We start from the raw sequence: 10,918 nt of genomic DNA, 5'->3' as shown, positions 1-10,918 counted from the left end.
GGATCGGAGGTACGTACTCGCGCCCTCTTCATCAACCACTCGTTGTGAGGTCGGATCCGATTCGGATCCGACTAAGATAAGTATATAAGGAGACACTCCCTGTAGCTAGCTCTGTAGACTTTTAATATCCTTTCGTACAAGGCCTATAGGTGTCTATTCGAATTAAGGCTCGTTTGATGTCCCACGCACTCCCATATGCCTCTGAGTGACACTACCGCCGATACTGATCCGAGTAGTCTTGCCTGCGCCGTTACAGTTCTTAGTATAAGCTAGTCTCTTTTTAGCTCTAGAGGCGTTTAAAATCTGTTTTTTAGAATAGATATTAACGGTCTAACCTTAATTCTTAAGAGCCCTTTAAAGCGTTCTAGAAGAAATATCTAAACTATTTTCTCTTATTAAACACTTCTTTTGTTTCTTAGGACTTCTGATAATATCTCTATTAATAGCTCTTAAGGCTCTAGAAGATACCTTAGAAACCCTGCCTCTACTAGCTCTTTCTTTGGTAAAATAACTTATCTTCTTTTTTTTAATTCGGTATTTAGCGTTATAAATAGCACAGGGGCTTTTGTTAAAGTATTTAATAATGTTTACTAGTGGTACGTTTACCTTTAGTAACCTATTAAGTTGCGATTCGAAATTTGATAATTTTGCATACATAAGAGGAGAATATAGTTCTAAGTTTCTAAGAGAGAAAAGATATTAATATATACTCTAATATTACTAATCGCTGACTAATATAGAGCTTATATAAGTGGTACCTAAAAATAACCTTTATTTATTTTTATATATTAAACGTATAAAATATAATAACTAAGATGCTTATATAATTACTTAGTAAGTATATTACTAATATATATAGACTAATGTTAAAAAAGTCAAAATTTACAGCGCGAAATTTAGAGCTAAAGTTAGAAGATTTTTTTACTCTAGGTTTAAGAGGACATATAGCCTTCCTAGTGCTGACTAAGTAGGAATAGTAGACCGCCATCTTAAACGCCAAGAAATTGCCTATTCAACGATATATTTTTTATTAGTTTAGCGCTAATACTCATTGAGCAATGGATGTTTAAAAATCACAACTTTTTGGAGTTCTTTTTTTTTTGTCACCCCACTGTACTTACATTCAAAGTTCCACATTATAATATAATGATATAGGAAAGCGTGAATACTGAAAGAGTAATACTAGTTAGCTAGCAAGAGCGACTACCATACTAACATACTATAGATTAAGTTTCAAAATTCTCAGGCATAGTAATGAAGTCTATATCGCATTTTGATTCTGGTCTTGATTCTTTAGTAGAGATGTTGATGCGTTCAGGCATAGTACGATTATCGATATACGCCATCCGTAAGTTCGCAAGGTTAGCGTGACTGGGCGGTGGATTGAAATTCATATCTGGTTCGTGTGACCCGAATATTAGCCATTGGACGACCAGGACTCCAAACACTACTGTTAATTTGTTAGCGTAGCATTCTACAACGTGAGAGTGGCTACAAACCGTCGACGATACACATTGTATAACACACAAATATGATCTGACTAGTTGCATTAACAAAGTAAACAATTAGGTTGATTGCGCCGGCTACGAATGTCAAGATAGATCCAATGATATTTCTCCTAATCATTTTCTTGACACTGGAAGCTAGTGGGTCGTCTCTCTCGACATTGCTGCGCAGGACTCCCCTGAGTCCAGACGGACCTAGAGCAGGAGACAGTGAAAATTCATCCACGACAGTCGTTGGACCCCGTGCCTGGCTCTTCAAAATAGGTAAGATCAGCCAGATGAAGACGCCCGTGAGTGAGAAGTTAATCACAATATCAGTGGAAAATGTGGTGTAGGATGGTATCATGTCGCTTCCGGTTCGACAATGACCATCGTGTACACTAATAGCAGAGTGAGGTGTAGCGATGCACCAGACAGTCATGCCTCCGAAAAATCCAACGGTCATGACTATGCCGCCAATCCACATCGTGTCGTGTCTTCGCGCAAGTGGTTGACATGCAATGTGTGTCCTTTCCAGATAGAATATATATCTACTGCATATGAACCATCGAATATTCGTCAAGTGGAAGTACTTTTCGGGATTGCTTACAGTAAAACCTTCAAGGAGAAGTACAAGGATAGACACACTGTGATCGATGCCCGACATTGCTTCCAAGTGGTGAGATTGAGGTCGTACACTAGGATCATGCCTGAGATAACAAGCATCATAGCCACCACAGTCTGCATATGGCAAAGAACCCAGGCAAATGGCAAACTTTCCTTTCTCCTAAATTGTTTTACACGAAGGCCTGTGATGTGTGAGTGTTATAATGTAAGGTTAGTTGGCGAACACACCTAATGCAAAGGACAGAGCACATAGGCAGAGCGTGGAGATGATGCCATAGACCAGCCGGCCGAGTGCGCCCGTTTCAACACGAGCGATACTCTCTTGCTCCTTCTGGCGGACGATTCGTGCTGTGCGCGACCCCTTGACAAGTAACATCATAATTATCCAAGAACAACTCGCTGTCCTGATTCTTAGTAATACGTTGTTCATGTATAAATATAAGACAATGATGTAAACCAAGCGGTCGAGAGATATTATCATTTTGAGAATCAGGAGGAAACCTACATTAACTAGCGGTGGAGCATAGGCCAATCGGATCCTGCGGAGTAGATCCTGGAAGAACATCGTTTTAGCTAAGACTCAACAAGGGAAAGAGGTACAGGGGACGGAGATGCAACCGACAAATTTCGGGAGTTTCAAAAGGTAGAAAGAATAAAAAAAATGAAATGTTGACCTGAGATATAGTGAGGATCTTATGAGGTGTAGCTCCCCACTAGAGATTTTACGATACTACAAAATTATCGGGCAGAAACATAGCAAATTTGGGAATTTCGAAGTAACGTATCCATCCTGAGCTAATTAGCTGTAGGTACTTGTCCAGACGCCCACTCATGAATATGTAGTGAAACTGAAGTTGCCCTCTCACTTATGGAGAAAATGGACAATGAATAACTATTGTTTTTGTAAGATCCTTTCAATGAGGAAAGTGTAGCGAACGACTCGATACAAGAGTAGATCCCTAATATAACTACCCTAGCTTTAAACCCCAACAAATTTTATTATTGTACCATCTTGTATCTTTTCTTACTAATTGTGGGTAAAGAATAAACAAGAGCTATAACGCTCCATAAGTTCTCTAGACATTTCCTCGTCATTGTGTTTTTAGAAATCGCATAGCTAGCGTTCGTGTTGAAGTACGTTGGGAAAGTGAGCATGGCCTATACATCGATCCTAGTGAACTTTGTTATAGTGCAATTGCGCAATAACGTAGATGAATTCAGGCGGCCGATCTTTGCTTCTCTCTTTATCTTCGCAGATTTTATGCAAGTGCCTGGGTGGTTGCCTTTTGAAGTAGTACACATAGCAGAAGGTCTTGGGTTTCTACTCATGTTGTTAGCGTGTATATTTCTTTTCACAACAAAATTGCACTTAATGAATCAATCATGAATGCGTATATAGACAACTTCATAACTGTGCTGTGTTACTACAAGCCAAAAGGACAATGCTGGTAGTGATTTGTGTCGCACCTAGTCGGGTGTAATGTAGCCCTGCCAACTGAACTAGGAAGACCATTAGGAATAGGAGCTATAGTGCAAACTGTGCGCCCAAGATGAAACACAACGCCTTAGAAAAGGCCACCACTGCAAGTGTTGTAAGCGCAGTACGCATTAGTCTCGCACTCAACGTTGGAATCTCTTTATCCCGCGATTCACGTAGATTACTGGCCCAATATTTTACACTATCATTACGCGAACTTAGTTTATAAAGGGGGTTTGCATTCGGCGTCGAGAGAAGGTGATCCAGGGGCTGCGCTGACGCTTGATGACGGAGCAGGCAGTATGCCTTGTCCATTTGGTGTCCTTGTGATGACTGGTGAGGTCTAAGAAGCGGCCGAAGGTGAAGAAGAAGAAGAAGAAGCTGAAAAGTCATTGCAGAAACCTCCATTACAGGTGTTAAATGCGTGCTCCTGGTCATTCTGGCACAAGGCCTAGTAGTTACGCATACCGGTTGTTGTGTCAAGTTGACAGCATAACATTTGGCGCCATCAGTTCATGGAGTGCTGCCTGGGCTGCAATTTCGTCCAATAGGAATTATGCTGCCAACGGAAGACGCTTCAGCGCATTGTGCTGCGGTATAGAATCCGGTGGTGACTAGGGCGAAAAGCGGATACTGCATACTGAGAGGTGCGGAAACATTGATGATATGAGAAACAAAGGACACCGAGGTACGGAGATTGGAACGAAAGGAAGTATTTCAATAACAGGTTTATGATATGCGACAGGAATATGGAGTATGAAAGGCGACGTTGCTCTGTGATCTGCAATATGATACTCCTCTAAGTTTAGACTTGGGTGCATGAATGATTTCTGAATTGAGTGAATTTGGTTCTTGTAGCCCTACAATAACGCCCCGCATTGGACTCGCCACATCACATCGGTCATTGTTTTGTAAAATAGAAATTCGAGGCTAAATATGATTCCTGGCGTAACTGCGATGCCTAAAATAGTGATATGGGTAATAGTGTCTTAAGCTAGTGGTGCACAGTCCTCTATTAGGTAGCATTACAAAGTGGCGAATCATATGTGAAAGATCACCGCTAAGAATCAATGCATACTTAGTTCTACTTCTAAACAAAGAGCACACTAAAGTAGCTCACAAAATCGCCTGCAGGTTCTGGTTACCTAATTGGAACTTACTGTTCGAGTACACGCAGCTTTGCTAGCCCTCTTAACCTACAACATCAACCACTCTATGCTATCTATAGTGAGAGTTTGTTCGACCAGCCTGTAGTAACGGAATCTGTACAACTGCCTGCCCCTTCTGCCAGGTCGCCCTTGCTGTGCCATCTATGAATAAATATGCAAAGGCACACTGTAATATCCTACTATTCTCTCTGAGAGAATGGTATTATTTTTAGCGTAGTGTTTGGACACATTGAACTTATTTACCAGTCTGAACATACAGAAAATCTATTTTTCATCTAGTAATGCACCCCTCTTCCAAGGTTGAGTATCTGGGAATTCAACTTTACAGGGGAGTGCATCCTGGTCCCAATATAACGTTGCGTGTCTGAACCATGCTGCATATGTTCCATCAGCAACATCAGAACCTTCATTATCCCTCCAAAGACTTCCCAACGTCTCCTTATATACAGCCAATATCATTCCGTGGGCCAATTTAAAACCCCAGCTGTTCTGTAACACTGTCTGGATGATTTTCCTTGCTTTCTTCTGCTCGTCATCTTCTTTTGCCCCTTGCGCTGGCATCTTTGTTGACATCAACTCAAATTGTGCCCTTCCATTCCAGCTAGTCAACTCGTTAATGAGCTGACTCCCACTCATGAAGTCGATTCCGTACACGTGATCTTTAACGTAGTCTGGCCCATTCCATCCTTCTACTTCATCAACCAGACCCATGACCATGCTGACGACCTGGCCTTGTATAATGTAGTCTGTCAGCATCTTTCCAGCTTCCTCTTTATTGATAATAGGCTTTCCTTCTTCTCTTATCTCGAAAGACCCACCCTGCAAAGGAACACCTTCGAGTAATGGATGTGCGTGCAGTCCTACAGTATCTGTCCGACCCTCCCAAAGCTTGAGAAAAAGTCTGTGGCAACGAGCGAAGAGTTCATTGCCTGGTTTACAAGCAAGGAAGTAGTTTGTAAGATTCCTTCCCTGCTGTTGTGGGCCTCTGTAGCTCAGAACTTCGTGATCAGAAGAGTGGTTTCCGATTGTTTCATTCCACAGACGATCTATATCCCCAATCTGTATCATCCCAACGTCCGCGTAAATGCCGCCATATTTGAGTAACAGAGGCCAGCGGACAAGATCAGAGGTGTGTTGCGCGGCGTACTTTCCACCTATTGTTCCTTCCACAAAAGCAGTAGGAAACAATTTCCGGTCTTTTATGTCTAGAAGATTTGCGATATTCAAGGCATCGCTAGGGTGGCAGCTAACTACGCGGATCGTCCAGCCCTTCTTCGAAAATCGACGATGCCAGGTCCGAATGTTACGCTTTGTGTAAGGGTGTAAGGCGCTAAACCCAGCATGCCAGAAAAACCATACGTTTTTCTGACTGACGACAGGTCTCACACTCTGTAGCTCAGAATCGATATCTTCATCTGGGCGGAGATCGAGTCTTTCGTGCGGAACAGCATGACAGCCTTCAGGGATAAGGTGGTAAAAGTCCATTGTGTAATAAAATGATTGGTGTGTTTCCTTGCGTATGCTTGTTTGAACTGTTTAAAAGAGTTTCGGAACTAACATAGTAATAATGAGGTGATATGACTCATGCTGGGCAATGCCAAGCAAGGGATCCATCTACTGCGCACGGGTGCGTAATGCGCCTCTGATATGCATGTGGGTACAAGGATACAACGATCATCATACAGAATGAGATTTTAAATATTAAGATTACTGTCATAAGGATGAGAGGCCTTCCTATCAAAGACCGTGATCGTCTCTACAGGATATCGCACGTCCTTCATATGAATGCGATATCTGTACAGCCGCTATCGTGGCCCTGTCAAATATGGACGGATGAATTCTGCGAGTAGCGTAGTTAAGCTACTAAGAATAACGCCCACTAAAAGCAACTACAGCTATTCAGCCACGACGCAGCAACCCGAGAGGGGCCAACATAGCCTGCAAACCCCTTGAGCACACATGTAGCAGCATGGTTGGATTGCTGAATGTTTTTTAATCCAAGGTCAGGATTGATATTCTCCTACATATAACATTTGTACACTTCTTCGTCACAGTCTCAATGCGGTCCGACTCATCTTGACCATCATTTGAAAAGATCCGCATTGCAGCAGCTCGGTTGCGCCTCGCATCATGCACCTGCTCGCCTCGAGCGGGTACGTCGCTGAGACTTGAGATCTGTACAAGAAACATCCCTATTGCACCAGTTTCCTCAATGCCTTGGTTTGCCCCCTGGCCTTAATTTATGTTGTTCGGTTAGCACTATTGACTTGCAGGGAGTCATGGGTGCACACGAGGGAGCATCCGATGTGCTGCCTCTCCAATGAGCATGCTACTGTCTTTCGTTTAGGTTATGTGAAGTGGGTAATAGCCCAATTTCCAGAGTTCAGGGTCTTTATTGAGGCTTTCTGCAGTTGTGTTAGTCGATGCAAATGCGTGGAATAAGATGAGTTCATTTTACTCACCTGCGGATCTCCATAAGAGCGTGATGGGAAAAAGGTGTATAGGAATTAGCTATGTCTACCTAATGCTTACCAATATCAGACTTCTCCATGGAGTCACAACCATTACAAGTATTGACTTTATAGAATAACTCTTAGGGTTTGGCTTTTAGTAATAATCAAGAGGGATCATTCTACTGGAGCTTAAAGCCCGGACTTTGCCCTCCTTGGCTCGGAGATATACCTTCATTACGAAGTGTTTTTTTTAATTATAATAGTTCCTGGTGGACTAGAATGGGCGTTGCGATTCTTTTGTTAGCAATGGTGGGCTGATGCACCATAGGTGGATCAGATATTTACAGAATAAAAAGAATACCTTTGTTATTTTGCCTCTAGATTGTCATTGTTTGTATGGTACGTGATCTTGAGCTTGGTCATATTACATATGGGTGCATCAATCTAGGCCTAAGCTACGTTACATCGCTAGGCTCAAGAAGGAAGGTCTCAAGTAGCTTGGCAAAGACCTGCCATTCGCAACCAACGCCGATAAGCTTTGCTCCACTACACTTGGCTATGATCCGTGACGCCTTCTACTTCTAGCTAATCACCGCTGTCTTTTGCCATCTTGGACTTGGGTGCGAAGCGGCGCAATTTGGAAGATGGCGGATCTGAACGCTTTAGGATTTGGACAGCGAATCACGCCGACATGCGAGCTGTGTCCATGAGCTAGTGGCAATGATGAGCAGACTTTAGCCAAAATTGGGTTTGAGTTCAGCTGTATTTTGTTTTTGCTGTGCTTATATATTGTGCGGCTGTGAACTACAACGGTTCCTGGAGTCCATTTTCTTCATTTTCACATCCGAAGTTCCAGCCTAGTTGGCGGGGCTCGGAGTTCACTCAATTCTCCCTTGTGAGCTTGCTCGCGGTATTGATTTTCGTTCACTTGAGAACCCTTCTTGCCGGTATGCGGTCCTCTAAATTGATAGCCGCGCTCACTCTTGCGCTGCTGCAGAATACCAATGCTTTGAATGGAGCCATTCAAAACCAGTGGGATTTGCTTGCCCAGATGGGCCTCAATCCCGATGGTACACCTGTTGAAGAGTATTCAGCCAAGGTTGCGTCCTTCGAATCTGTCAAGTCCGCATCAAGTGGGGACATATCTGCTTCCCTGGCTGCTGACCCCGGACCTATCAACCCCGAGTATATTGAGCTCCCATTGGATCACTTCGGCTCGGGCGCTGGCAATTTTCGCAACAGATACTGGGTGAATACGAAAAGCTACAAACTGGGCGGTCCCGTCTTCATCTATGATGTGGGTGAAGCTAATGCCATTACAAGCTCTCAGTTCAGGCTCCGCAATGAAACCAGCTTTTTCAAGCAGATAGTCGATGAATTCAATGGTATCGGCATTGTATGGGAGCACCGATTCTATGGCGATTCGTCGCCCATAAACATCTCAATCGACACACCAGCAGAGGCCTTTAGGTTCTTAACGTCGGAGCAGGCACTTGCGGATGTTGACCGCTTCGCGAAGCAGTTTAGCAGAAAAGAAATCAATGCAACGCTCACTCCTGACCAGACACCATGGGTCTTTATTGGCGGTTCCTATCCTGGAATGAGGGCTGCCTTCATGCGCAACTTGTATCCTGACACGATTTACGCTTCATGGGCTGCTTCGGCCCCAGTCGAGGCTAGAGTTGATCAAACGTATTACTTCGACCCAGTATGGCGAGGCATGAACGCGAAGGGCTTTGGAAATTGTACCCGGGACATCCAGGCTGCAGTCAGATACATAGATGGGGTCATGGATAAAGACAAGCGTGCCACTGCTAGACTGAAAGAACAATTCTTAGGTCTAGGGGCTGCCAATAGCTCGAATGCTGGATTTGCGGATGCGCTTACTCTTATAACCTCGAGATGGCAGTCATACGGCATGGAGGGTGATATTTATGGGCTTCGTCAATTCTGTGACTGGATTGAAACTGACCTTGCGAACGGAAATACGGCACCGAAGGAAGGATGGGCACCGAGCAAAGGCGCCAAGTGGGTGGTAGATAGGTGGTCCACCTACCCCAACTTTGTGACCATGGTAAATGATTATTTTGAGCTAGAGTGCTCGGGTCATGCGAACAAAACAGGTGGACATTGCATCTTGGACGGTGCGTTCAAGGACCCTTCAACGATCAGCTGGACATGGCAATATTGTACCGAATGGGGTATGTCTCAAATTTGTTCCCTCAAAACGCTTCAACCAATTCTAATTAAGTACAGGATTCTTCCAAGCCGCCAATATTGGCCCTCATCAACTCATTTCAAAATACAACTCGATTCAGCATCAGCGCGACATATGCCATCTCCAATTCCCTAACGCAACCGCTCCTCTCTTCCCAGAGTTGCCTAACACTAAAAAAACCAACAAAGTCCTTGGTGGATGGTCCATTCGACCATCGAATACTTACTGGTCCAATGGGGAGTTCGACCCTTGGCGCCTGAATTCACCTGCTTCTGACCTGGATTTTGCACCAAAGGTAGAAATCACCCAAGACATTCCCAAATGCGGAGTAAGCACCGGAAAGAATAAGCTGTTTGGTATGGTTCTGAGAGATGCGGCACATTGCTTTGATTTCAGGACAACGGGTGTTATTGTTCCTGATGGGCTCAAGAGTCGAGAACTGTTTAAAAAGGCATTGAAAGAGTGGCTGCCATGCTACCGTCCAAAGACAGGACTTGCAAAACGATGGAATGCCTAAATTTGGAAAATTTGAGTCATCATCCTGACTTACTAATATAACTCACCCTATCATACGAAAAAGGCAAGATTCTTTCTTTTTTTCACTAGAACATAGGATGGGACCATGGACCTGATTGACATGTTCCTTAGCTATACTCGGTTGGAATCAATGCTGTATTACCAAAATGTGTACTTGAATATTCATCAGTCCAAGCTCTATCATACGAACGAATCAAGCTCTATTATAACGGATTGAGTTTACGAAAGCAATAACTAGGTATTAAACAGGATTCATTCAAGAAACCGCTGAGGACCGGCTAACAAATTCTATTTCAATCAGGAGAAAAGGCCAATGCTAGCTAAGTTCACGCGATAGTCAGGTAATATTATAGAACCTAGGTGTGAGGGGCGCCGCACCTAGGTTCTATGGATAGTACCAAGATATCATAGAGGATCCTTCGGAAGGACCGGTTGCTTACAGGGAGGAATTTTGCTTCATTTGATTGGAAAATCAAAGGATATGTTTAAGCAGGCCAGAAGTTCAAGTTCTCTCGATGCAAAACTAAGTGTTACTTCTTATAGTGCAAGGAATATCTTAAGCTGTCACCAAAGTATGCCCAGTGTGCTTACCTTGATACATAAGACTAAACTCAAGAGCAGTTCCAATGACCGTCATCCCGATCGAGTGATATATGTTCTTGTAGTGCACCTAAAGCTCAACTCACATCGAGAACCATTATGTTAGATACTAAGGAAGCAGCGCATTAGTTGAGGTTGGACTCTCCGTATGAGATTAGGGGTGATGATCTTGGGGGATTTGCAGATGGGCCTTGGCCATCGCGGGGTGGGTCAATCGAGATCTAGTAGATCAGCAATCTTACGGCACAGCACATTCCCATACATATCTAATTCTGGACTTAATGTTTACTTTTTTGTAGAGGCGATAAAGCAATGCAAATTTTCTGATACGCCACGCCCGCTTTTTGCGCATT

General features: G+C 43.5%; 3 protein-coding genes across 3 annotated transcripts; 1 reads left to right on the top strand and 2 right to left on the bottom strand.

Annotated features, from left to right (window-relative positions):
* Positions 1-1,226: 1,226 nt before the first annotated feature.
* On the bottom strand, positions 1,227-2,213 carry COCSADRAFT_104066 (uncharacterized protein; the record flags this gene model as incomplete). The annotated part of the gene is made up of 3 exons (XM_007707814.1): positions 1,227-1,450; positions 1,500-2,035; positions 2,095-2,213. The coding sequence occupies 3 exons, from the start codon at positions 2,211-2,213 to the stop codon at positions 1,227-1,229; spliced, it is 879 nt and encodes a 292-aa protein (XP_007706004.1).
* Positions 2,214-4,967: 2,754 nt separating this feature from the next.
* Positions 4,968-6,277, bottom strand: COCSADRAFT_280548 (uncharacterized protein). The gene has a single exon (XM_007707813.1). It carries the CDS (start codon positions 6,240-6,242, stop codon positions 5,022-5,024), a length of 1,221 nt encoding a protein of 406 aa, XP_007706003.1. The 5' UTR covers positions 6,243-6,277; the 3' UTR covers positions 4,968-5,021.
* Positions 6,278-8,261: 1,984 nt separating this feature from the next.
* COCSADRAFT_104073 (uncharacterized protein) lies at positions 8,262-9,945 on the top strand (the record flags this gene model as incomplete). The annotated part of the gene is made up of 2 exons (XM_007707812.1): positions 8,262-9,411; positions 9,467-9,945. The coding sequence occupies 2 exons, from the start codon at positions 8,262-8,264 to the stop codon at positions 9,943-9,945; spliced, it is 1,629 nt and encodes a 542-aa protein (XP_007706002.1).
* Positions 9,946-10,918: the final 973 nt, after the last annotated feature.

This window comes from Bipolaris sorokiniana, assembly GCF_000338995.1.
Source record: "Bipolaris sorokiniana ND90Pr unplaced genomic scaffold COCSAscaffold_21, whole genome shotgun sequence".
In the NCBI taxonomy this organism is placed as follows: domain Eukaryota; kingdom Fungi; phylum Ascomycota; class Dothideomycetes; order Pleosporales; family Pleosporaceae; genus Bipolaris; species Bipolaris sorokiniana.
Note: the sequence above shows the minus strand (reverse complement) of the source record. Positions and strands in the feature narration are given on the sequence as shown.